Raw genomic sequence first — 27,946 nt, forward strand, 5'->3', positions numbered from 1 at the left:
TTGACCTTATACTCAGACAGCTCCCCATATGTTTGGAGACCCCAAAGGAGCGCTGGGATCGATGTCCTTGGTTCCATATCAAAAAGGAGTGCATCATCCGCTAACAGACTTACTTTATATTCTTTTCCCTCTAGGCGGACTCCCCTCACCTCAACTCGGAATGGTTCCGCAACTCAATTGCCCAGGGTTCCATCACCAACGCGTATAGCAGGGGGGAGAGGGGACATCCCTGTCTACTGCACCCGGCCCAGGTGTATTGCGCTTGAAACCCCTCCATTGACCACCATTCTTGCCGGTGGCGCTGAGTACATGGCCACGACCCACCCCATCCACCTGGCCCCCAAACCATTCTTCCCCAGTACCCCCTTCATGAATGACCACTTCACCCGGTAAAAGGCCTTTTCGGCATTTTATTTTGTTTATTTAATTATTAATAGATTTGTAAAGCGCCGAAGCTCGCAAGCATCAGGGCGCGACATTGACACATGGACTGAAGATTCACAGGACGGCAACAAAAGAAGAGGGACGACAGTAGCATCAGAGTGTGCACTAGTATGGCATGGTTCAGAGGTTATCTAAAGAGAGTGGTTTTGAGTTGTTTTCTGAACATTTGAAAATTGCTTTCAAGTCTAAGATGACGAGGTAGCTCATTCCAGTTGGAAACGGCTTTGGTAGAGAATGCTCTGCCTAAGCCCATAGCTTTCATTCTAAAAGGGCCTGACTCAAGCAGTCCTGCTTTTCAGATCTTAGGCTACGGCTTGGCTCATACCATTTGATTTCTTGCTTGAGATAGGCCAGTGCTGCTCCGTATAAGCAACGATGGACCAGTGTCAAGGATTTGAAAGTGATACGCTCTTTCATTGCTAACGAATGGAGATCTTTTCTGTCACTGGTTATGTGTTCTCGTCTTGACTTGCCCGAGATGGATCGAACTGCATTGTTTTGTATTATTTGACATTGTTTGATACATTTACTACTGGCTCCCAAGAGCAGTGCATTTCCATAGTCGAGACGTGACAGAATGGTGTCTCTAGCTATTGTGGAACTATTTCGTTTTTTTAGAAGAGGCCTGATGCGGCATAGAAGCGTTTGATAGCATTTGCAGTTCCGCTTGAGATAAGAAGTTTGAGCCTCGGCTCCTAATGAGGATTGTAAGAAAAGTCTCTTGACTTTATAAGAAAGGAGGAGCAAGCTGGGCATAGGTTGTTTAAGACTTTGTTTGATCCAAATGTCAAACTCTGTCTTGGAGCCATTCAGACACATTCACTGTGACTTCATCCAATTTTCAATGGAATTATAGATGGCTGAGAGTCTATTGTTGTCGAGTGTATAATCATCGCACAGTTCTAATATTAGCTGTGTGTCATCTGCGAAGTTAGTAAAATAAATCCCAAGTTGTGAAAGGAGGGAGCAGAGACAGCAGAGATAAAGATTAAAAAGTAGTGGCGAGGAGCTGGCTCCCTGTGGAACACCACAATCCACAGGTCTGGATGTGGTGGAGTGTCCTCCCCAAATGATTTTGGAGTTTCTATCTTCAAGGAAAGATGCAACCCAATCAACGGCCTACTCAGAGCAATTTCCTGCAGTATTTAGTGCCTCTCGGAGCTTCTAATGACCTAATAAATCGAAAGCTGCCGAGAGGTCCAAAAGGATTAACAAGCCTGCTTTTCCTTTGTTCTGCAGGTCTAACAGGGCCGATTCAGTGCTGTGTGCGCTTCTGAACCCTGACTGTTGCGAATATAAGAGATTGTTCTTGTCAACATATTCCTTAAGTTGATGTGTGGCTATTTTGTCAAGTATCTTTAACAAAAAGTTACGGTTTGTGATTGGTCTAAGATTGGAAGGGTCTTGTTGATCCAGACCTAGGTTTTTTGACTAGAGGAGTGACTGACAGTTTTTATTTCCACAGGGACTTTCTGGTCCCTGAATGACAACTTTGTCAAACGGCATAGGTAAGGTCCAAAGACTTCTGCATTATCCAATATAAGTTTGGGAGGCAAGATGTTTTCAGAACATGGAGGTGCAGATTACTGAGGAGAGGGTATTCAACATGTCTTCTAATGAGATTGGTATCTAGGGAGAGGAGCACTACCCCCTCTCTCCTCACCTCTGGAGCCTGGAGTATGTGCAGAGTCTTGCACAAATTGTCCGAGCCCTGCCTATTCCGAATGAACCCCGACTGGTCAGCATGCACCAACCGTGGCATGAGTACCTCCAGCCGCTATGCCAATATCAGAGCGGATAGCTTGCCATCAGTATTCAACAGGGAGATGGGGCGGTATGAACCATAATAAATAGGGTCCTTACCCTGTTTGGGTATGACCGCAATGAGTACTTCCAGAAAGGAGGGGGGATATCCGCTGCAGCTTGGATCGAATTAAAGAGGTTGGCCATGGGACTCGCTATTAGTTCCTGGAACGGTTTATAAAAGGCTGAGGTAGAGCCATCTTCCCCTGCCGCCTTTCCCGACTTTAGGTGGGCTATAGCTCTCAATACTACCTTCCCAGTCATTTCTGCCTCTAATGCCGCACTTTCCCCATCAGTCAATCTTGGCATTCAAACCCTCCCAAAATATTCCAGTATGGCCGTCCCTTTTCTCCCGGGGGCTGCTCGTATAAAACTGAGCAAAAAGGGACAAGTACCTTTTAACTATTGTTCTCCAGCATGGGTCTGGCATGGATTCACATTCTCATGAATATTCCCCGTGGTCAGGCCGATAATCCTCAGTAAAAGAAAAAACAGTTTCACTTTCGCTTACAAACTGTAAATGCATCAACATTTAATCCATCTGGCTTGACTTGCAAAAGCAGGCCTGAGTGGGGACATCTGCAAATAAATACATACGGGGCAAGGATGCAAGGGAGCTAGAGTATGCCACAATATGCTATAGCTTTTGATACAATGAAACTGCACCCTATTTTAGTAATGGACGGGGTGGCCTGTAAAATGTGCTGTGCTACAAAACATACCTGTTTTAGCGACTCCATTGTAAAATAAATACTGCTGCAAGCTGTGGACAGAGGAAGATATTGCTGAGATACATTTTCAACCTCCTGCATGATGATATCAGTTTCCTCCACTTTTCGAGTGACCTCAGCTGCCTCTTTCTTCAGGTTTTCCAGAGTAGTGATAATGGTGTCATCATCCAAGATACGCCCTTTTACTTCATTGAGGGCTTGAAGCAAAGACTTCTCTAACTGACGCAACCGCAACTGGAATTCCCCTGGTATAAAACAAGACCAAAAGAGACTAGTTACTTTTAGTACATGCTCCGACCATGTCTTTTCACAGCATAGAGCCATGCAAATGAAGTTCACACACTAGAAAACACAACTACATTTAGTAGGTATTGCAATATTACACAAGCAAATCTACCCCCATAATGAAGAGTACACTGCAGTTATCATATTCAGCAAACTATTCGTCAAACGTTTCCTTGATTGCTAGGTCTACATTCCAGGTAATGGTGGGTGGGTGGATGTAATACTCCATGAAGAGATAGGCTCTAGCCACCGGTTAGGAAACATTTTCTTTTTGCACATTTCTCTCCATAGACATCTAAGGAACCCACCCCCACTTCCCCACCCCCCCAAACCTTTGCTGTTTTTAACCAGTCCTGTATTTCGAAAGTCAGTCAAGCTTTTTTGCTTTACTTACCTTGCTTAGCCCATCTTTTTTGGGGGGCTGTTAGGGAGATGTATCAGTGTTATGCTTGATCTCCTCTCCTAGTGAAACCCCCAGCACTTTTTGCTAGACTTCTGGACCTTTTTCTTGTTCTACTGAATGAAGGCAGCCTCCCCCCCACCCCCCTCATTCATTGTTACTGCTCCATCTATGGGAACTTTGTTCTTTATGTTTTTACTTGATTGTTATGGAGTCTGCTTTCCTACATAACTTTTAAAGAGATCTGTGTTACACTTCTGCAGCACACAGCACCTTCTGTGCACAGTTGCTGAGAACCCTTTGGGTTCTCCTTTTATATTCTTTCATTTTCCATAAGAACTACAGTTCTTAAGGAAAGAGGGATACTTTGTATCCCTCCTAAAACTTTAGCTTATGAGAGATTAGCACACACCACCTTATGTGGAGTGCTAAGGGGATACCTATTATCCCCCTTCGCTCTGCACCGGTGACCTTTTGGTCACAGTGACAAGCCTATAGTTATGGCTGGTGAAAGCAGACGTGTTCTACCAACTTTGGTGCTATTTTCTACCGCAGAATGTATTCACAGTCTTGGTTACGCACCAAAGGGTCACCTATGTTCTAACATGGTGGCTCCTTTTTTTTCCCCTCGCCATTTCTTGTGTGATTGTCCTTGGTTAGCCCTTTTCCTACCAAATCTGGGATGGGGACGTCTGAATGTGATATTTGCCTTCGGCAATGACCCTTGGGTGTCACAGCCTAGGCCCCAGTTTGTGAGGACAGGAAGAGGGGAGGAGTTCAACACTACCCTGTCCTTTGCCTGCTAGAGTGCCAGAATGGAACCAGTTCCCACTGGGGGGGCTGGCTGTCCTGATTGGAAAGCCACCTGCATCTTTCTGCAAACTGCTAGGAAGGTTTGTAGAGGAGTGAATGGGAAATGAAAATTGAATGTATGTTTCCTGGGGGTGCTGGTGAGCAGCCAAATAAGATGGCTGCTTAGTCTTTGAGTTCCGTGCGGCAAAGCTACATTTCTTGACATAGTGACAGCAAACAAGATCTATTTGTCCAGTAATCGTGATCAGGAACCTTCCAGACCTGATCTGCTGCCTGGTTGTGCTTGCTGTGTAGCCCCTGAGGAGTGAGTTGGCGGGCCCCGAGCCGATCGGAGCAGAAAGGCTGGCCTCCCGCTACAGGGACTGCCTTTGCGCTGATGCCCGTGAGGCTCCAGCGCCCTGCTGGGTCAGGTTCACTCCTCCCTGCGGTGGATACAAGATTGGCCCTGACCAACTGGGTGAACTGCTAGGGGCGCTGATCGGCTGGAACCTGCAGCAAGCTTTGGCCTCTCAGTGTGCAGGATGGCTTGTGAACCGGTTGGGGACAGCTGTAGCTTTAAGGGACCGTGGCACCGAAGATACTGAGGGACAGAGGCAATATCTGCACCCCAGGCCGCCACAGTGAAGTTACTGAGGGATGGAAGCATTTTCCGGTAACCGGGCCGCTGCGGTTAGGTCTGCTATCGGATTGCTGGCATTCCGGTGCATCATTCATTTTATCCCATCAGAGTGGAGTACATGGGTACATGGTTTTGTTCTAAAAACTGCGGACACAAGGCACACCCAGTAAGTGGGAAGGGGGGCCCTGCGTCTGATCCTACTTCTGCATGGTGGAACGAGTCATCTTGACTATCCTGTGGAACCATACGAGACACCACTCCCCAGGGTGGTAGTTCAGCCGTGACTCTTCCCATGGCAGGCCATTTACACATTTACATAATTGTCGGAGGACCCAGCTGCTCATTCATGTTGTACTGTATAAAGCATAGCTGCGCTGGTACCTGCTTCGCAGTGCTGCTGCCAATGCACAGTGACTGCGTTGATTGAATTGCGGAAGAGTCTGGTGGCTGACTCCTTACTGACCCTTTTTTTTCATCTTGTTGCTGCTGCAGGCACTCATTGGGAGCTTCATATTAACTGTGCACTGGATTGTTGAGTTTGTTTGCCTTGTCCCAAGATCGCCATCTAACGTGAATCTTTCTAATCTGCTCCCATGAAGAACGTACTAGTGGAGTCGGGGTGGGTGGGGGCTCGGGGGAGGGGATGTCGGCGAGTATCTGCAGTTTGTCCCCCCCCTTATCCTCCGGCGGGTCCTAGCCCCTGTGTTTGCATCGGATGCGGTCATATTGCCGAAGCCCCCTGTCCAGAGGACATTGGTGACTTGCTCCGCCTTCTCTTCTTGGCAGGATAACTGCTACAGGTCTCCTTTGTGCCCCAAATTGCCCCATTGTGACGAAGGGGGCCAATGCGGTGAAAGAAACAGGGGCAATGGATAGATTCGCCAAGGTTGCTCCCTGAGGGGAACCAGGGACATCACCACAGCTTTATTTAGAGCTCCACTTCGGTAACCCTGCTGTGCCTACTGATCAGCAACAGATGAGGGAAACTATGACCAGGGGGGTTTGCAACAGTACATGAAAAACTTGACGATATTACTGCCAACGTTACGTCCATGCGTGCACAGGTAGCAAAGGAGGTACTTCGTATCAATGAAGCTGAAGAACGAATTGGGACCACGGAGGACAATGTGCAGGGGCTGCAGGCAGCAGTGAATACATGGACGAAAGACATGAAACTCGTCAAGAATACCCGAGGATTTGGAATCCCAGTCCCGGACAAATAATATCCGCGTTGTTGGGGTTCCAGAGGATGCGCTATTTGGCAGCATGGAGCAGGCGGTTGAGCAACTACTGAAAGACCTTCTTGATGACCCGGAATTGTCCCCCTTTTACGCAGTGGAGAGAGCACATCGTGTGTTGGCGCCCAGAACTAAACCTGGGGATTTCCCACGCCCCATTATTGCAAAGATTCTAACTTATTGAGAGATGGATCAACTTCTCAAATGGGCCAGAGACAAAAGAGAACGGCCCATTAAGCATCTCTTACCTCCTCACCAGGCTCACCTTCAAGCGAACAGGTTGCGCAGCACTGCTTGGTCGACTCTGGACTCCTCCCTGGAATCTCGGTCGATGCAGTAGAATCTCGTGAAGGTGTGTGTCGAACTCCACGTAGCAGCCCTGCAGATGTCCAGCAGGGGCACACCAAACAGGAACGCCATAGCTGCAGTGATCGCTCTGGTTGAGTGGGCTCTCGGACAGCCAGGCAACGGTCGGTTTGCCAACTGGTGACAATGGGTGATGCAGCCGGGGAGCCACCTGGAAATGGAAGCCTTGGAGAGGGCCTTCCCTTCATTCACAAGGCCAAAGTTCACAAACAGCAGTGACGTCTTCCGAAAACTCTTTGTGCGGTCCACGTAGAACTTCAGCGCTCTAGCCACATCCAGCAAGTGCAAAGTCCTCTTAGCCGGCGACGAAGGCGACAGGAAGAAAACCGGTAACACCAAGGGCTCGTTGAGATGAAAGTCCGACATCACCTTGGGCATGAAGGAGGGATGCGTCCGTAGCACTACCCTAATTTCATGAAATGTTATGTACGTAGGTTTACAAGAGAGGGCCTGGATCTCTCCCATTCGTCGTGCGCAGGTGATGGCCACAAGAAACGCCGTCTTCCACAATAAGAATTTCAGTGGCGCCGAATGCATAGGCTCAAAGGGAGGACCCATGAGCCTAGTCAGCACCACATTGAGCTCCCACGCCAGGGCCGGAGCCTTCACCGGTGGGAACGAACGGAAAAGTCCTTTGATGAACCCTTGACCAGGCGGTGTGACCACAGCAATGACCACCCCGGAGTTCTGGTGTAGCGGGAGATAGCCGCCAAATGAATTTTGATGGAAGCACATGTCAGTTCTGCTTTGGCCAGCAACAGCAAATACGGCAGCACCTGAGGGGCCGTAATCTAAAGAGGGTCTATTTTCTGTGCACGGCATCAGATGGTGAACCTCTTCCACTTATGCCCATAACATTTCAGTGTAGACGAAGAAGATCTGCGACCGCCGGAAGCTTGACTGGAGGGGACGCTGACAAGTCCAGAAGATCTGGGTACCATATCTGTCTCGGCCACGCCGGTGCAATGAGGATCATCCTGCACCTTGACCGTCTAGGTTGATTGATGTGTTGCAGAAGCAATGGCAATGGGGGGGGGGGGGGTAGGGGGAAATGCATGGAGAAACAGGCCGTCCCAGGGGAATGAGAATGCGGTACGACGTCCTTTCATCGTCTGCCTACCAGGCTTTTCTAAGTGCACATTCCATCGAATGTGCTCATCGAATTCTTTAGGGTGGGAAAGGGCAGATAAGGGTTTGGGCGGGTGGGTAAAGGCAAAAAATAAGTGTGGTAGGGAGTTTTGGGGTACCACCCCACAAAAAAGAATGAGCACATTCGATGGAATGTGCACAATGACATGGAACCGAGAATGCATCCCCCATGCTCCCCGGCTGGGGAAACCTGCTGGCGAACCTCCGGCACTTGGTGTTCATCACCGTCGCAAACAGATCGATGTGGGGATTGCCCCATCGTCCGAGCAGAAGATCCACTTGATCCTGCCGAAGCTCCCACTCGTGGCACGAGTGCAGCTCCCTGCTGATGGAATCGGCGATGATGTTCTTCACTCCTGCCAGATGAAACGGGAGGAATATCCCCTGGGCAACGGCCCAGTGCCATAGGTCCTGCGCCTCTCTGGAGAGCGCCTGGGGATCTGGTGCCCCCCTGCTTCCGGATGTAAAACATTGTGGTGGTGTTGTCTGTGAAGACCCGTACCACCTTGCCCTTGATGGCCGGAAGGAAAGACTTGAGGTCCCAAAACACTGCTGTAGCTCCAGAATGTTGATATGTTAACTACTTCTCCTCCGGTAGCCACAGGCCTCTGCGTGGAGACTTCCGGTGTGCGCGCCCCATCCTTCCAGGGAGACGTCCGTCCGACCGTCTCCTGATGAGGTGGGGTCTGGAAGTCTGAGCCCGCCACCGACAGATACATGCAGACACCCAACCAATGTATCGCTCGATGGAAATTCTCGTCGAGAGAGATCTTGTCCTCGAAGCTTCCCGATACCTGGATCCAACGGACATCAAGGTACTCTTGCAGTGGCCGCATCCGCAGCCTGCACAGACGAACGAGACATACGCATGACGACATCATGCCGAGAAGGGACTCGATGGACCTCACCCCTGCGATCTTAAGGGTCAACAGCCGTTGTACCTTGCCCAGGATGGCCGCTATTCTCTCCTCCGACAGAGACGCCAGGCATAACACTGGGTTGAGTCGAGACCCCAGAAACAGTGCGTCTTGCGATGGCACCAAGCAAGACTTTGCATAGTTCACCGAGAACCCCAGCTCCGTCAGCAGCTGGACGGTTTCCGCTGTGTGTGTGACGGTGATCTCCCTCGATTTAGCTCGGATGAGCAAGTCGTCCAGGTAGGGGTAAACGTGGATCCCTCGTAGATGAAGCTGCGCCGCCACTGGCGCCAGGCAGTCGGTGAAAACCCTTGGCGCTGACTTTAATCCGAAGGGAAGGGCCTTGAACGGATAGTGTTGCCCTTGAACCACAAAGCGCAGAAACTTGCGGTGTCCCTTGTGGATGGGACTGTAAAAGTAGGCACCCCCCCTTCTTCCAGCTGTCCTAGCACGTGCTGAAGGGTGACCATCCGAAACCTCTGGGATCTGATATACTTGTTCAGGCGGTGGAGGTCCAGGATGGGCCGCCAACCGCCCGTCTTCTTCTTGACGAGGAAGTACCTAGAGTACACTCTGGAGCCTCTTTGGGACAACCGTCTTCTTCAGCATGGCCCGCACCTCCAGCAGAAGCTGAGGGATGTGGTTTTCCTGCCTGGCCACGGGTGGTATGCCAAGACCCTTTTGTTGGAATTCCAGAGTGTGTCCGTGGGCCAGAGCGTCCAGCACCCAATGGTCGGTGAAGATGGTCTTCCACCTGCTGATGAAGTTCGCCAGCCGGCCTCCCCCCTCCACCTTCCACCCTCCCCGACTTCACGGCTAGTTCAGTCCTGCTTCGCCATGGAGGCGCTGCCTTGAGGACCTTGGCGATGACGGCGACCTCCTCTGGACTTGCTGCGGGCCCTGTAGGCCTCCTGGGCCGAAGAGCAGGACGGTTGACAGCAAGACAACGAGCTTGTGCTGAAGCCCTTGAAGGAACCTTGGGAATTTCCTCCAGAGGTCCGAAAGGACAGCAGTCACTGTTGCAGGGTGCACAAGGCACGGGCCATCTCGGTGTCTGCCTTGATGGCCTGGAGGGACTCGTCCATGGTCTTTCCGAACAAATTATCCCTGTGAAAAGGCATGTCCAATACCTTTGACTGCACCTCCTGGCGAAAGTTAGTGGCCTTCAACCATCCCTGCAGACGAAGGCAAACGGCTGTTGCACATTTGGTCCGATGCCACCTCGCCGTCCTGTAGGATCTCCAAAGCTTCCGCTCTCTTGTCCTCAGGAAGGAAGTCCAGGAGGGGAGCGATCTTAAAACAGAGCTCCCCGTCATAGCGCACCACGATGGCGAGGGCGTTGGCCGCCTTCATGGTCGTCGCTGCCGATGTGATGACTCGTCGTCCCATGGCGTCCAACTTCTTCCCCTCGCTGTATAGAGGAGGGGAGGTAGTTGACACCACAGAGCCAAAGGATTTCTTACTCACTACTGCCGCCGAGACTTCTGAATCCGGGGAAGGCTGGGACTGCAAACACTTGGGTGCAGAGTCCGGCACCCTTTGCTTCTTTTCGTACTGGTCCCTCTGCACTGGGCCCGAAGACGGGTTCTTCTTAAGGGACAGTCCCTCGTCCCAAATTTCAGCCAACAGAGATCCACAGCACGGTCTTCCTCTTTGCCTCGCGGCGCTGGTACAGAAACCCCCTCCTTCTCCTCGGGGGTCAGCTGAAACAATTCCGAGGCCCTAGAGATCATGACATAGAACAAGCCTCTCTCGTCGGGTGGGGAGGCTCTGGGCGGCGGAGATGGGAGGTCGCCCAACCTGCCGTTGTCGTCCGTGCCCGGTGAAAAGGCGGTAGAGGATGCACTCTCCTCTTCTTGGTAGGTGGCTCAGCTGATGGACCCGGTGCCGCAGGAAATACCGGCGCCACGGATCCTCCGTCGGCAGAAGGGGCATCCTCATCTGGATTTACGAACACAAGGTGTGGAGTGCCTGGAGAATGCCCACCGAAATGTCAGCTGGGGGTTGAGGGGGTTGAGGTGGTTGCTGAGTTGGCAGAGGCGGTAGCGATGGTGGCAGCGGTGTGGGGTCCTTCAACTCCTCCACGGCCTGCTCCTCCTCGTCGGTCTCGTCGCCACTCTCAACGTCTTTGTCGGGGTCCCTCCCGTAGGCCTTGGCCTTAACTAATTTCTTCTCCAAAACAGTCTGGAGAGTGGAAAGCTCCTCCTCAGAGGAAATGTCTGTGCCTTGCAGGACTACCGTGCCCCACCCACCCCCTTCTGCTCGAACAGGGGAGATGGTTTCGGGGAGATGACGGGCATCACCTTCTCCGGCGTCTTCTCCATAAGCGGCCTTCGCTAGGGATGCCACCATGCCTTCAAGGGATGGCTTTGCCTGGTGAATCTGGGCCTGCACGACCTTGGTCGAGCCAGGGGCCTTAACCTTAGGAGGAGGGTCACCGTCCCGCTCCCCCTTGTCCTTCTCCGATGAGTCCTTCCGGGGCTTCTCCAGAAACTTACCTGGGTGGTCCGACTTCCTCTTCATCGCTGAACCGCAGCGTTGGCTCGTGGTCGAAGGTGCTGCGGACGCCGTGCCTGCCCTCGCCGCTGGGCAGCCCGTCGGAACGGTGCTCCCAGAGCCCGCAGACTCGTGGTGCTTGGTCTTATGTTGGGCCCCCGTCGTCAAGGCACCCTCAAATGTCTTAGAAGACCGCTCAGACTTCTTCTGGCTGGGGGAGGCATGCTGGCGGTACCCACCCGCAGCAGGGGCTTTGCCCTGGAGCCACTCAGTGAGTCGCCTGCGCCTGTCCTTCATGGTGCGGGGGCCCATACCCTGGCAAAATGCACAGTCTTCCACGTGCGTTGGATCTGAATGCAGGCAGTAGAGGCACAGAGTGCCCATCGTCCAAGTAGATGTTCCGCAGGCTGCATCCTGTTCAAATCCTGAACAGAGGTGTCGAGGCTTCCTTCTCCTCTGCCATCTCCACGTGGGGTAGGCCTTGAAGAAGCTTCTGGAATCCTCCAAGAATAAACTCGACGAAAAATCGTCCTGGAGGGGCGCTGAAGAATTCGAAAACGGGTCCCCATTAAATCGGATGATGGATCGATGGAGCTTGAGGCTCGATTGACCAAATAAATAGAGTAGAACTCTTAGAAAAATAGCAAAATGCAGTAAAAGCTCGAGAGCTAAGCACAAGGTCTCCCAACACTTGAGTGTGTGGTAAAAATCTGAAGATGGCTGCCAGAGGAGGGCCTTAGGTAGAGAGCAGTCATTGGCTTGGGGCAGTATGACCCAGAGACCATTGATTGGTTAGGAGAAAGACAGTTCAGAAGTGAAACTGAAACTGATTTTTTCTTTACCGAGGATTCACAGCCCGACGACGGAGAATGGTGCCAGACCCCATGCTGGAGAAGTTAAGGTATTGCTAATGCAGGAAACGCGCTGTGAGGTAAATGTCGGGGTGTTGCAGCCCACTGGGGGATCAATAGATACTTTACCTCTTATTCTCCACAGTTGCGCGGAATTATGGCGCTCATCCACAAATCGGTGCATTTCACTGAGAAGGTCTATGTAGACACTGAGGGACGGCATGCGATAGTCCTTTGCATTATAGAGGGGGTTGAGCAACTAATGGTGAACATGTAAGGCCCGAACATTGATACCCCGGAATACTTTGATGCATTGGCCGGGATACTAGCATCATGTAGGAGTCACTATTGTCTGGGGAGGGGATAAGGATCTGATACTGGACTAAACACTAGATTGCATGGGTACAGCTCCGAGGCCACAATCCAAAGCGGTGTGTGCCTTAATAGACCACATGGTCTCCTTACCTTTGAAAGACATTCGTCACATTACACCATTGTGACCAGGAGTTTACCTATTTTTCGTCAGTGCATGATATGTCCTTACCTATTGATATGTTCTTAATCTCTTCCTCTCTGATTGGCAATGCCACTAGTGCAGACATTTTTCCACGGACGCTTTCTGACCACTCTGCTGTGGTGCTGCCTCTAGAACGGAATGCTTCTCATAATCTGGGCAGGTCGTGGAGGTACAAACCAGACACCCTGGGGGATATGGTCTTCAGGGATCACATTATATCTGACATCAAACACTTTTTTGCCTGTAACACTGCCGAAGCTACCTCTAAGATTACTCAGTGGCAGGCATTTAGGGTTTACGTGACTGGTATTGATTGATTGATTGATATTTTATTTTTATCGCGCTCGTACACAAGTGTTTCAGAGCGCGACAAGGCAAGGGAGGGGAACAGGGGAGAACAAAACAGCGATCTTACTAGGCCCAGTGACATTGAGAACGCGCAAGTGCATGGGGGGGGGAAGTGCATGGAAGGGGGGAGAGGTGGAAAGTGCGAAGCAGAGGAGAAACAGAAAACAATAAATAAATAATAAAGGCAACAAACAGTTGTAATGCAGCCAGCAATTTGCAAGTGCTAGGTTTAAGGCAGCAGACAGGGTAGGAGTGCAGGAAGAAAAAGTGGGGGGGCTGTATGGGTACAGATACAGACCCCGGTGCAAGGGGTGGCCCGGAGGCAGTGCGGGAGGGTGGCAGGATGAGCAGGTACCTGGGCCCAAAAGACAGAGGGTGGCCAGGTGCACGGTGCCAAGAGAGAACGGATCAGCAGGGGAGAGGGGGAGCAAAGGCAGAAGAAAAGAGGAAGGTCTTGAGGTGTTTCCGGAACCGGAGATGGTTCTCCTCAAGTTTTAGAGTGGCAGGGAGGCTGTTCCAGAGGGAGGCCCCAGCCGAAGACACAGATCTACCCCCAGCTTGTATGGCTATTTCCAGAGAAGCAGGCGTCCTTAAAGTGATTAGGAGGGATTTACAGAAGTGTGAGTCCCGTCTGAAGACTCTGGAGACCGAATAGGCTCGATCTCCAGATCCCCCTAAATTAGCATCAATTCAGGCAGAGTTGGAGCAGTATAGGTCCCACGCTGCACGAGAGGTCAGATATTTTGCACATCCGGTAGTGGCCCGGAGAAATGGCCAGGGGAGAGACTGGGAAGGACACTACAAAGGGTTGCGAGGGCGGAGAAAGGGCCAGCACGTATTGACTGCTTTCTCGACAAGCAAAGGGTAACCAAAAGGATAGACAATGATATCCTGGAGGTCTCCCGTAGTTTCTATGAGGCTCTCTACACAGTGGGAACAACTCATGGGATTGAGCGATACACGCTTTGCTTGAAGACATACCACTGTCCCGTTTGAGGGCTGCGGCTAAGGACGCTATAAACACTCCGCTCACTAGGGAGGAACTGTTTGCAGTGATCAGGGAGTTACCTAAGGGGGAAGACCCCTGGTCCCAATGGACTAACCTCTGAATTCTATCAGGAGTATAGTGCCCTACGGGTTCCGCATATCCTGGAAGTGTGGGAAGAACCTCTTGATAATTCGATACTTTCAGAATCCCTATGGGAAGCTACTGTAACTGTCCTCTTAAGCCAAACAAACCAGCTAATGAGTGCAGTTCTTACCGTCCCCTCTCATTGATGAGCGTGGACTCAAAAATGTACGCTAAAACATTGGCGAACCACCCGCTTCCTTTACTGCCCCATATGGTACATTGAGATCAGGCGGTTTTTGTTCCTGGAAGGTTCATCTTGCAAAATATCCGGCGTTTATTCAATGTGCTGGCCAGAATGAACCAGACGGCCGAGGAGGTGACACTCGATGCCCAGAAGGCATTAGACATCGTCTTGAGGGAATACTGGTTTTTAGTACTCTGATAAAATGGGTCTGGGGACTAAGATGCTCTGATATATTAGACTCCTGTACACCCTCCCATTGCCCAGAGTTCGTGTGAATTTGGGCCTCTCTGAATTGTGTTGGGAAGGGGCACCCCCGTCAGGGTTGTCCTTTATCTCCTATATTGTTTGCACTGGCCATCGAGCCAATGGTGGACATTATCCGGGACCGCCATATAAATTGCAGCATAATAAATCATTTCTTTGTACGCAGACGATGTCCTGTTCTACATTAGGAACCCTCAGACAAACCTTGACCTGATCATTCGAGATATCATGCGTGTGGGTGAATTCCTGAGCTTTGTGATGAGCTACACGAGGTCGGAGATCTTCCCCCCCAACCAAGTGTACGAGAGAACCTAAGGGTGAATATCCTCTACGTTGGGCTCTGGATAAAATAGCATACCTAGGTATGACTGCGACTAGGGACAAGGCCTCTCTTTTACAAGAAAATTATCTGGAGCAACCATAACAGGTTGATGTTAAATTGGCTTGGTGGAGGTTGCTTCCCATTACACTGGCTGGCACTGGTAAAGATGCTTCTCCTGCGAAACTACTATATACATTTCTTAATGTGCTTATATGGCCTGGTAAACGCTTCTTTGTTAAACTGCATGCCTCGTTGGTGCAATTCCTCTGGCATTCCGGTGCGGTCAGTAAAGAATGGACAGACATGTCGCTTCCATACGATAGGGGAGGTTTTATGGCACCACATTTCGAGGTCTATTGGCTAGCAGCCCAGGCCTAGTTTGCTACCTACTGGTACAGAGGCGAGTCTCAACAACCTCATGTTCAACTAGAGAAGCTTACAGCAGGGGAGGTGGACCCTATAACTTTGATTATAGATCTCAAGTACTGAGACGATTGCCCATATGATCCGGTGTCGGCCACGGTTGGCGGACAATCTTTGACAGAATCAGCATTTCCCACTTGTATTATAAATGGCTTCCATTGTGGAAATTCCCGGGTCTCTGTCCTATGTGATGTGGATCTCTGCCAACCCATTGGGAGGGACTGGGCTTGCGGGCACTGGCGGACATATTCCCGGAGGTGGAATTTCTTGCAATGTCAAAGTGGTCCCAGGTCGCAGACAGCACTGCACTGAGCTTAATGCAATACTATAGAGTCAGGGCAGCTGTAGCAGCTTAGTGAGAGGATTACCCTTCTGAACCTCCTGAATGTCCGGAGCTTGCGCTCATTACCAATTCTGTGGGCTATCGTAAATTACTTTCTACACTGTATAAAATAGAAATGTTGGTTGGGACACTGCATGTCTGTATGCCCAAAGGGGAGCTCCTGCGCCTCCTAGCACATAGGGACAGAGCAGCCTAGAGAGGGCGTTTCAGCACCCACACGCAGGCCAATACAGATGGTACGTTCATATTCATTTATTTTCTTTAAACATGTGTATGGATGCATGTATGCTTATGTTATGAGTGAGTGTATGGTGATGGATGCTCATGTGAATGATAGAGTGATTGCTGTATGAATGTGCAGCGCCTTGCATACACACATAATCATGTTGATTGTGTTAGGCCCAGTGGGGCCCAACGGACAAGGATGGTATCTTTATACTGGACATCTATCATAGATGTCCAGTAAAAAAATGTCATGCCTGCCCCCTGGATCCCCCAGCACCAATTGCAAACTGTTTGGCGATTTACCCATTTTTTTGTTAAAAATATGCTCTACAATGCAACATTTTAACCCATTATTTAAAAAATATTCACGGGGGGATACCACCCCCAAACCCCTCTTTATTGGTTCGGGTTCCCTCACTATGCTCGGTCGCTATGGCATTTTTGGGGGAAATAGTTATGCACGTCCGCTTAAAAAAGAAAAATCACAAGCCGCCACTGGCCCTCAGACTGTGTTGGGAACTGGATGGGGGGAACCCAGGAACTATGGTGGGAGCACAATGGGCGGGAACCAATGGGATAGTGGTGGGAGCAGAGTGGGGAGAGCCCAGGGTGTGTGATGGGGTGGGGAGAGACCAGGGACTGGGTAGGAGTGGGATGAGGAAGCCCAGCGATTGTGATGGGAGCTGGTGACGACGTGCAATACATACTGTCCATTGGGCATTTCTGGGGGCTCCCGGCCTGCCCAAATTTTTCTCAGGGGTGCCCCGGGCAAAAATGTTTGAAGACCACTGGCTTAGTGTGTTTTGGTTTCTGTATGCCCTTGTCGCTGGGTGTTGTCCCCGAAGCGAGACTTAAGTCAGGCCTAGAGGGGTCGGGGATGGGCGTGTCGGACCTATTGTGAAGACAAAATCAAAATATCGAGGCCGGGTACCCCAAAAGGAAATACACCGAACACGGGTTACAAAGGAACATACAAAGATCTTTTTATTTTATACTGAACAGTTACAGAGAAAAAAGGTAACAGATAGCGATCGGCCCTCAGTACAACACAACCAATTCCAGCGTGGTTCAGTGTGCTTAGTGAGAGACGCTGTACATTAGAATTCGTTGCTCTTTTATACCATTTGCGAACATGATGTCCAACCCTACTTCGGGTTAATATTCCTCTAATACATTACTGATCTAGGGTTCATGCCGAGTTCATACCACTATATGCATAGGGATTGCCTTTAATACATTCGCCAACAAGCCTACATGGTAACAGTGTATTTTAGGATTTCTCATAAAGGTCTTCTCAAACATTAATACAATGTAGTTAAACAAGTGTTCTTAGTTCAGTATTTGGATACATTGTTCTTAACATATGCTCGTGGATTAGTTTCATTGCACGAGTAATCCTTTACACACAGGTCAGCGAAAGACAAGGTCTCAGTGCACGACCCCAACAAGTGGCCTGCAGGCAAGTTACATATTAATTACACACAGAGGTCAAGACGGCCATGTTGTATTTCAGAATGACATTGTCCACCATTTTAACTCACAGGGTGACTTTACAGAGAGAACCTAAAATGGCGGATTAACCTAAAATGGCAGGTTACATTGATTCTAAGGTCAGGACCTTGCAACACGGATTCCTTCTCAAGTGGCTTATCAGCAGCTCGGCCTAGGCCAATATACATATATTCGTTGCAATAGGAGGTACAATATAATTTCCCGTTTGACACCAAGCGTCCGCCTCAAGGTGATGACATCCGACACGGATGTCTGGTCATCATCAGTGCCTCCGTCACTTTCGGCGGATGTGGCGGTGGGGGAAGAGGGTTCAGCCCGCGACATAACGTATGCGGTCCACGGGTTTACACAGCACTCTTTAAGGGTCTTAGGCAGAAGGAGCTTACAAACCGCACACCCCTTCTCGCCGTGATATAGGGGTAGACAAGAATTACACGTCCTGTGCTCGTCTTTCCACAGGTACTTGATCCTACACTTAGGGCAGAACTTAAATGGTGTCCTTTCCATAGCGAAAGGTATAGACAAAGATGACCAGACCTAGAGGGCAAAGAGAGGGAAAGAGGAGAGACATAACGAAAGATATGGCCACCCCGGCCCCACTCTCCCTACTATGTAGGCCGGCCAGAGGGCCCAGCCACGTGGATGGCTCAGCCGCCGGATCTTAGGTGCCGAAATCCACCGCTGTAGAAACTTCCTGCAGTCGCCGAAGTTGCTTGAATCGCTTTCGAAGTGACTTATGGGAAAATAACCGACAAAGTCGGTATAAAGATATATAATATCTCTTATGAAGAGCTCCGCTATAGGGCGACCAGTTATCTGGGCGGCAGAACTATCTAAGGGACCTCAGCGCGTGAGGGATTTTGGGTACACTACACGTCAAGATAGGGATAGTGGTACAGACTCGCAGATATCAAAAAGCAAGTAAGAGGGCTATGGAATTACACACCAAACCAAGCACACTCCCACAACTTCCCCAAAACAGCAAAGCGTCACTTAGTCCACAGTAGCGCGAGCCATTCCACAATAACAATAAAAACTTATCAGCTCAGTGGAATACAAACATATCTTGAAGACAAGAGCAAACAACATGCTCCAGAGATTTCTAGTACTAATCGGAATTGTTGTTGAACACAGTTTCCTCCTTGGTCGAAATAAATAAAAGTAAGCGTTTAAGACTATATAAGCGGTGCTCGTGTAACAATATGCCTGTTGAACAGTAGCGCCCCAGACACAAGCTTTACAATCCATTACCTTGTGCAATTTTCATTGGAAGCCAGTAAGTGTTGAGACTGTGATTTGGGTTGAAGGGAGATTCACAGCAACAGGCAGCTCCCTTCTCCCAGAGAACGTCTCACTATCGCCACACTTTGCTTGGAAGCGAGATTATATAAGTCCTTAAAGGGCCAGCAGGCAGTGCTGTGAATGGAGTAAAGGAGCTTCAGCAGTGAAACGAAAACCAAAACATTGGTCTCACTTTCGCCCTGAACTTTGGTGGGCTCTTGTTGGACGTCCAGCATCACGATCCCACTCATCCCAGTCCCTTCACCAGAGTGAAGGACTGCAGAATCGAGGAAGATCGACTGGGAGGTAATCATTCATTGTTGGAACTGATAAAAAGGCGCCAAACCCACAGACCGATGTGGGAGACCAAAAAATATCCTTTCTGAGGGTCCTTTCTCATGACTGCTGCTGTGACATCCCATTCAGAGTCCATCCTTTCGTCACCAGACCGAGGAATCGGGAGACAAGGAAAGTATGCATCTGCATTTTCGTCAACCACCCTTACGTAGTGTGGGGCACAAGGTAGAACTTACCTGATGCCGAATAGTCGCTCCAGTGTGACTAGAGTGCGTTACAAGATTTTGGGGTGTCCCCTCATACCTCAGGCCCAGGCTTCACAGCTTGTGCTTTTTTAGGGAATCCTTTTCAGGGTCCTTATAAATGGTGTTATCCCAATAGAGTATATTATTTAAGTAACTTAAGTATCCTGAGGAACTTTGCCTTTTCAGCTGTTGCATTGACTATGATGAACTCTTAGCTAGGGATTGGACTGCCCAAGCATTGGGAGCCCAGGAAATTGTCACTAGAAAATAGATCACTGCTAATAGTGTTGAATAACCCTCCTTTCCTTTCCTACAGACTTTGTGTGCGACACTTTGTAAATGAACGAAACTCATTTCACTGTAAAAAATGCGGGTGCGCACCACTACTATTTAAACAGTGGAACTGTCAGTACTGTCATTTTCTGTAAAAATTGTAAGCACAAGCAACTACTATTGAATCAGTCACATATGAAAGTATTGTTGATATTTCCTATGTGTGCCTGTTATAGGGGAGTTTTCCTAAAGTCCCACTTGGAGGTAAGACTTTAGTAAGCTATCCCAGTGGTATCAGCTTGTGCTACTCAGAGACCTTGGTAGAGTGGCAGAGCACTCAAGCTTATCTTAAGAGGAAGATGAGAGCTGTATGTAAGTACACAACCTAGATAGTAATGCACATCAAATAAACACTTACACATATATTTATATTAAAAGATAGATTTATTATATTTACAGAAGAGTCGCTGTAAAATACTTGGCACAATAATTCAAACACACATAGGGATACTTTAGAATACTTTCAAAAGGCCACTTCTTAGTTGGAAGTTGCTGAAAGCGCACAATTGTTACAGGAGTTTGACAGGTTTACTGTACTATCAGTAATAATGCGCAGCCACTAAGTAATACGGTAATTGCATTTAGTCTGCATACACATATAAGATAGTGATTTTTTGGAAGGAAAACAGTTGGTTAGTGTTATCCTAGTAGAGCTTCAGGTTCTAGAGGCAGTTTTGTTGCACAGCAATTCTTTTAAAGTCCAAAAAAATAAACCCTAGCTAAAAGGCAGTCAAAGGTTCCTGTGGATACTTTCTAATCTCTAGGAAAGAAGATACAAGAAGGCTTAACCAACTTTGGAGACCCTGTTAAAGGACTCTCTAAAGGGACGCAAGCAGCGGCTCGAGTCTGAGGTAAGAGGGGGTTGCCCTGTACACCTCTATGTGCACTCCAGCACACTAGAGCGACTTTCTGGAATAAGGTAAGCAATACCTGTTTCCCCACCATACCTTAGGTTTGAAGAAAGAGTTTGTGCTGGATGCTCTGCAATGTTGCAGCTCTGGACCTGACCTCCGGATTCCTTGGTCAGATGACGAAAGGCAGGACAATGGACAGGATCTCTCAGAAGCAGCCTAGAGGGAGGACCTCTGGCACGTCTCATCAACTTCTCTGGTCATGCTGCGGTTTTGGTGACTTTATGGCAGCACCAACAAAGGATGCAATTCGCCCGGTCAATCTTCGGTTCCTGAAGTCCCACACTCTGATGAGGGGGTGTGGTGGAGTTGGATTGTGTCTTTGGAGTGTCCTTGAGGGTTCAGCAAAGACAAATTCGGCCTTTCCACAACAATTCACTTGAAATGGGCAGGAGGTCTCCTGTTATTGGGGTTCTGCAGCTCTGGAAACCTACAGGACCTCAGACGATGGCTCAAATCAAGGTTCGTCTTGGGACTGGTTGTTCCCACCAGTCAAAGGGAAGGAGCCCTCTTCGGGGTTCCTCCGTCGCACAGAAAACAGGGTCAGGACAGCAATGGTCGCTTCATAGTGTTGCAAAGGGTCTGCAGGCGTCTCTGGTCGTTTTCTTCTGTTGCTTCAGCTTCCAGTGGTCAACTTGCATTTCACTCCAGGAGCCTCGCTTTTTATCCAGTTCCAGCAGTCACCCCTCGGCAATTTTCCTCAGCAGTTTACAGAAAGAGGCGTTTGGCTGTCCAATCAGAACAGCCAGACCCCCAGTGGGAGCTGGTCCCCTTCAGGCACTTTAGCAGACAAAGGCCAAGGGGGTGGAAAATTCCTCACCCACTTCCTGCCTGCCCAGACACTCTGGAGCCTAAGCGGATTGACGCCAAAGGCAAAACACAGATGCCTCACCCCTCCCAGAATGGTGTAAGGGCTGACAAAGAACAACCACGCTACTAATGGCGAAAAAAGAAGGAAGGCCCCAAGTTAGAACTTGGGTGCTCCTATTGTGCACTACCGAGGCTATGGACAGCCTGCAGTCAAAAAATCACACAATAGTAGGCAGGACATGTCCACTGCCACTAGCCATAACTAGGAGATTTTCTGTGTGACTAAAAAGTCACAGGAGCAGAGAGAAGGGGGATAGTAGGTATTCCTTTGGCACTCCACATAAGGTGGTGTGTGTCAATCTATCAGACTATAAAGCTTTAGGAGAGACATTAAGTAGCTCTCTATTCTTAAGAACTGTAGTTACTCTAGGATAAAGAAAATAATCTCAAAAGAGGACCCAAAGGGTCCCCAGCAACACTGCCCATAAGGAGCTGTGTGCTGCAATTGTAAAATACAGATCCCTTTAAGTGTTATTGAGGGAAACAGACTCCATAGGACAGGTAAATATAAAGAATAGAGTTCCAAAAGAAAGAGCCCATGAGAATGAATGAGTGGAAAAAAGGATCCACTCATTCAGGATTTTAGAAGAAGGTCCAGAAGTCCAGCAAAGAATGCTGGGGGTCTCACTAGGAGAGGGAGTGAAGCATAGCCATGCAACCTATTGCAGCATTCCTACGCCAGGAATATCTGGGTGCGGGCATCATGCATCATGGTAGGTGGGCTCAGACACCGGATATCACTATACGCAGTGTTCCTGGGTGAGCCACAACACAACCTATGATCCCCAATGTGTTGGACAGGTTTGCAAAGTTACCTGGAATCTCTTTCAGCAGACTGAAATCCTGCCTCTTCCTCGTGGGCGGACTCCGAGGTGAAAACGTGACTGCCCCACCTGAATTGGGTCTACCATGGGAGGCGAAATCCATTAGATGTATAGGAATCAGGATCACTCATTCGCCCAAAGAGACACATGCACACAACACGCTTAGGGCGGTGGAAGGCCTTAAGAAATCTATGTCTTTCTCGTCCCGGCTACCATGGTCACTCATGGGTAGGGTTGCTATTGTCAAAACGAGTGTCCTCCCTAGGTTCCTTTATTACTTCATTAATGTCCATTACTACATAGGAGTAGCCTTCTTTTGTCTCCTAGAGTAATTGATCAGAGACTTCCTCCGGGGCTTGGGACGTCAATCTGTCCCTTTCTGTGTTGTGTCTACCTTACAAGGACGGGGGGAGGTGCTGCTACCGAGGTTTGAGCTTTAATATTTAGCCACTCGGTTGAGTTTCATTTCACAATGGTTAGCTGATGGTCCTACATCAGAATCGGCAGTGCCACAAGCAGCTGGTGTCGCCGGCCAGGCTTAAAGAAATACTATTGCTCCAGGAAAACTGCATGGACTCCTTGCCCCTGCTCGTCGGGCATGGTAGGCAGATCTGGTGCAGAGCTTTGAAGGTGCATAAGTTGACCTGTCCCTACTCCTAATGTGCCAATAGTTGCAGACATGTGTGCAAACAGAGATGACTTTGGCGTCTCCAGGCGCTGGGAGGAATGTGGCATTTACACTTTGGGGGACCTGTATGACAGCGGTAGATTCAGAGACTTGTAAAACCTACCTCAACAAATGGGTCTACCCAAGGGAACATTTTTGAGATACACGAGGGTAAGAGGAGTGGCGAAACATAGATGGGAAAGTTGGCCAGAAGAGACACCATTCCTGGCTTTGGTCTACTTGCTGGAAGATGGCTAGGAGCCCGATTCCAGACTTTACAACTGCCTGTTGGGTGGATCCAGTTATAGAAACCCGGACCTGAAACTGAGATGGGACATGGATACAGGTTCTGTAATTACTGACACTGAATGGGACCTAGTGCTGGGTTTCCCTAAAAGCGTACCCCGTAAATCCAGATTTAGACTACTGCAGATCAACTTACTCCATCACACATATATGACTCCTAGTAGAGTAGCTAAATTCAATGATAACACACGACCACTTGCCCCTGGTGCTTTCAAGATAATGCGGACCATATGCATATGTTTTGGAAGTGTGTGAAAGTGCAGGTATTCTGGTCCTGAATTGAACAGACTTACAAGGGAGCTGGGGTAACTAGATATGACTGGTGCCTAATGGAATGTTTGTTGGGGTTATACCCTAGAAAAAACAAACATACATGTTAAATGTATACTGGCAAAAAAACCAATTGCCTTGTCATGGAAATCCTCTGGAGGGCCCCAATTCAGATTATGGTTACGCGAGCTTGATACTTGGTGTGAAGCTGAGACATGAACCAGGGCAATGGCATTATGTCATCATGATGATAGCCTGGTTGACACCTTTGCAGCCTGTAAATGATTAGTTTTCTCCATGTTCCACCCATCGGATGATAAACCACAGTGAATGCCTTCACCGCCCACCTTACGTTTTAGTTTATGTTTCACGTTAAATAATTTTGTTTCTTGCCTCTGCCCACACCTGGATTCAATCCTTTACACCTGATCACCCTTTATTGCTCACGTCACTGCCCCGACCTGTAAGCCACGCTTCATTACTCTCACCTGGTGTTCTGACCTACGTTTATGTATGGAAAGTTTATGTTATCACGTTTGTTTGACAAATGTATGTTTGCTATAGTAAATGCCTTAGAAGGACCAATGCTGCACTTCTAATTTCTGTATCCTAGCCTGTATTGTATTTTGGTCACTCCGAGTTCAGATAAATCAACAGCTTGCCTTGAGTATATAACACATTTTTATTGTTTGTCAAATAATTATTTTATTATACCTTTGTGTGTAAGAGTTTCTTTGGGCTAATGTATTGACTGGGTTCATTGTACTTACCTACAGCTCACATCCTCCACATAGGATAAGTCTGGCTGCTCTGCCATTCTACCAATCCTTTGGGTAGTACAGACTTATACTACGAGTTGGCGACCTGTAAACCAAGGGATAGTGTTATAGAGTCTTACCTCCAGGTGAACTTTAGGAAAACTCCCCTAACAGGGGCACTGATCAGTCCCTATGGCCATCGGTGCAGGGGATTATGTTCCCATTGTGAAGATGGATTCTAAAATCAATCCTAGGGGGGAGATTTTAGGAGAGCACCCGAGTTATGGTGACCAGGGAGTCAGAGCTTAGCCAAAACCCAATCAAGGTATGTGGAATAGCAGTTAAGGCTTAGTCTCACACAGAATACAGTAATTGATCTTAAACAGTATGTATAAAACTCAAATCGTTATTAGGCCTAAAGAACACACTAAGAAATCAAACTAGTGTTAGGAAGATTTTTCTTTTTTTATGCCAAATCCCCAGCAATTTTTGCTGTAGAATCTTGGAACATTTATTGCTCTCCTGAATGAGGGGAGCCTTTTCCCCTCGTTCATTCTTTTTGTTCTGACCATGGGATCCATGTTAATTATGTTTTTACTTTCTTTTATGGAGTCCTGCTTTCCTCCATACTTTTTAAAGGCATCTGGGTTTCACTTTTGCAACACATAGCACCGAAGATGACCAGAAACACCTGCAGCACTTTCCAGCAACTAGTGAAGCCTGCTGAAGTGACCACTGCTGTCCTGACTCTGTTTTCAAATTGACTGGAAAGCTCCAAACAGGACAACTTCTTCCCTTGGACTCGTGGGCATAATCAGTCCCAAGACAACCTGCAATTTGAGCCATCCCACAATGTGCTGCGACCTTCCTGGGCTGCAAACCATCGATACCTTGGGACCAGCAACCATCCTCCAGTGTATAGTCTTCATGTGAACAAACTCTCCTGAAACTTTGGTGAACTCCTTCCAGACCTCCAGAAGCAAAATCCCCCCTCCCCAGAGAACCCTCACCAGAGCACAGGACCTAGCAAGCAAGGTAAATCATTCAGATGAGAACCGTTCCCCATTGGGAGCCTATGAAAAGGTGCCAAAACTACAGACCGACATTGGGGCACGAAAACTCCTTTGCTCGGAGTCCTTTCTCTCGACTGCTACTGCGACATCCCTTCCACTGCACCCCCCCCCCCTTTCATCACCACGGAAAAAGGAACTTGAGACTGAGTCCACCTCTGCTGCACCGTCAAAAAATCCAGCTGCATCTTACTCATCGGTTAGGTACTATGGAACTCATGGTAGTTCATACCTTGAGTCATTCTGTTGCTCCTTTGTTGCTGGAGTGCTGGCTCTGGTGTTCATGTGTTCGCCCATACAGTTTGCCCAGGCCCAACACTTGTACGCCCATAGGGAGCCCTACCAAAGGTCCCTGAAAACTTTTTGACCAACAAAAGCACTTTGCTTGTAATTGAAGAATCCTCTGGAAGGAACAGGTTACTTACCTGTAACTCCCATTCTCCAGGATGGGTCTGGCATGGATTCACATGCACATGCACATGATTATTCGCCATCATCAGGCTGGGAATCCTGTGTAAAAAAGAAAACAGTTTCGTTTTAATATGAAAACTGCTCGTCTCCTTTATAACCAATCATTGTCCTTCGGGTCACACTGCCCTCAGCCAACGAGTAGTCTCCCTGAGCTCCACACCCCTGGAGGCCATCTTCAGATTTGGTAGAGCACAAAGTAGCAGTATGAACCAAGAAGAGCCACAGAGGGGAAGGAGGGAGGTAGGGCTTGCATGTGAATCCATGCCAGACCCATGCTGGAGAACGGGAGTTACAGGTAAGTAACATGTTCCTTCTCTATTAGGTAATGTTTTTCAAAAGTCCAACTGGTGTGGGACTTCATAAGACTTGTCTTGGTATAAAGGGACCCAACTCTTAATATAGGCCTGTACTACACAAGTTGGTAGAGTGGCTGAGCAGCCAAGCTTATTTTAGGATGGGTAATGTGAGCTGTAGAGTAGTACCTCGAAATCAGCAAACACAAGGATCCCAGTAAACTCATACACACTTAAAGTTATATAAAATATATGTATTTATATATACATAAGGTGGTACATCTAAAAAAAAAATAATAATAAAATCAGCAACAATAACATTTAATGGAAGATGGAATAAGGTTATCTCAGCAGAAATAATGCAGGTGAGTAACTTTTTCTATGCTTTACATGGCCAGCACACAGAATGACATCAATAAAAGTCAGTATCAGCACTTGTATATTTATATTACCCTTACAAAATTGAGTTCGAGAGGAAAAGTTTCAGAGTTAGATGGAACAAACTTAAGCAACGGTTATAATAGCCTTTTCTCCCAGAGGGATGTAGGTAGTCTGTTTCCTAGCAATAAAAAGTATTATACAATTTAAAACTTATGAAGGAACCAGCAGTGCCAAAGCCAAGAGGGTTGAGAAGAGGAGCCTTTAGGAAACCAGGACAACCAAAGTTAAGTGGATAGTTCTAGTTCTGATGCAGTTCTTCAAAGAAAATGGTAGTTTAAGAATCACAGGAGCTCAAGGGGAGCCTGCCTGGTAGTGCACAAGCTGCAAGGCCTGCACAAAGGAGTTGAGGTCAGCTCTAAATTGGATAATGTAGCACTTCCCAAGCTAGGAAGCACAGAAAATGGCAAAAGGTATTTATTTGGGGAGGGGCCAAGCCTGATTTGCATATGGTCTTTCCCTTCTGTAATGGCTTGGCAGGCGAAGAACGGTGGTCTGGAGGGTTGCCCAGAGCATTGCCAGTGGTTAAGATTAAGTCTAAACCTTCCAGTCATCACCTCTTTGTTTTTGCTATGTCACCCCGAGTGGGACGGGTATGCCCAGACGTGGGTCCCGTGCCTGCTGGGCCTAGAGACCCAAGCTACTCCTCACTGATGAGCCCCAACAAGGGCGAAACATGTTTGGGGATGCTTGTGGTCTCGTGCAGAAGGGATGTGGCCTAGAAGTTCGGGCTGGACTGCCCCTTTTGGGGAGGGGCCAAGCCTGATTTGCACATGGTCTTTCCCTTCTGTAATGGCTTGGCAGGCGAAGAACGGTGGTCTGGAGGGTTGCCCAGAGCATTGCCAGTGGTTAAGATTAAGTCTAAACCTTCCAGCCATCACCTCTTTGTTTTTGCTATGTCACCCCGAGTGGGACGGGTATGCCCAGACGTGGGTCCCGTGCCTGCTGGGCCTAGAGACCCAAGCTACTCCTCACTGATGAGCCCCAACAAGGGCGAAACATGTTTGGGGATGCTTGTGGTCTCGTGCAGAAGGGATGTGGCCTAGAAGTTCGGGCTGGACTGCCCCTTTTGGGGAGGGGCCAAGCCTGATTTGCATATGGTCTTTCCCTTCTGTAATGGCTTGGCAGGCGAAGAACGGTGGTCTGGAGGGTTGCCCAGAGCATTGCCAGTGGTTAAGATTAAGTCTAAACCTTCCAGCCATCACCCCTTTGTTTTTGCTATGTCACCCCGAGTGGGACGGGTATGCCCAGACGTGGGTCCTGTGCCTGCTGGGCCTAGAGACCCAAGCTACTCCTCACTGATGAGCCCCAACAAGGGCGAAACATGTTTGGGGATGCTTGTGGTCTCGTGCAGAAGGGATGTGGCCTAGAAGTTCGGGCTGGACTGCCCCTTTTGGGGAGGGGCCAAGCCTGACTTGCATATGGTCTTTCCCTTCTGTAATGGCTTGGCAGGCGAAGAACGGTGGTCTGGAGGGTTGCCCAGAGCATTGCCAGTGGTTAAGATTAAGTCTAAACCTTCCAGCCATCACC

General features: G+C 48.8%; 1 protein-coding gene across 1 annotated transcript in view; it reads right to left on the bottom strand.

Moving 5' to 3' along the window:
- DYNC1H1 (dynein cytoplasmic 1 heavy chain 1) overlaps positions 1-27,946 on the bottom strand; it is a 2,031,190-nt gene that overhangs the window by 741,833 nt on the left and 1,261,411 nt on the right. The window contains exon 60 of the mRNA XM_069637760.1: positions 2,970-3,223. Within this exon, the coding sequence (XP_069493861.1) occupies positions 2,970-3,223 (254 nt within the window). The remainder of the gene's footprint in view (positions 1-2,969; positions 3,224-27,946) is intronic.

Source organism: Ambystoma mexicanum, chromosome 14 (assembly GCF_040938575.1).
Source record: "Ambystoma mexicanum isolate Mex_15411 chromosome 14, UKY_AmexF1_1, whole genome shotgun sequence".
NCBI classification, from domain to species: domain Eukaryota; kingdom Metazoa; phylum Chordata; class Amphibia; order Caudata; family Ambystomatidae; genus Ambystoma; species Ambystoma mexicanum.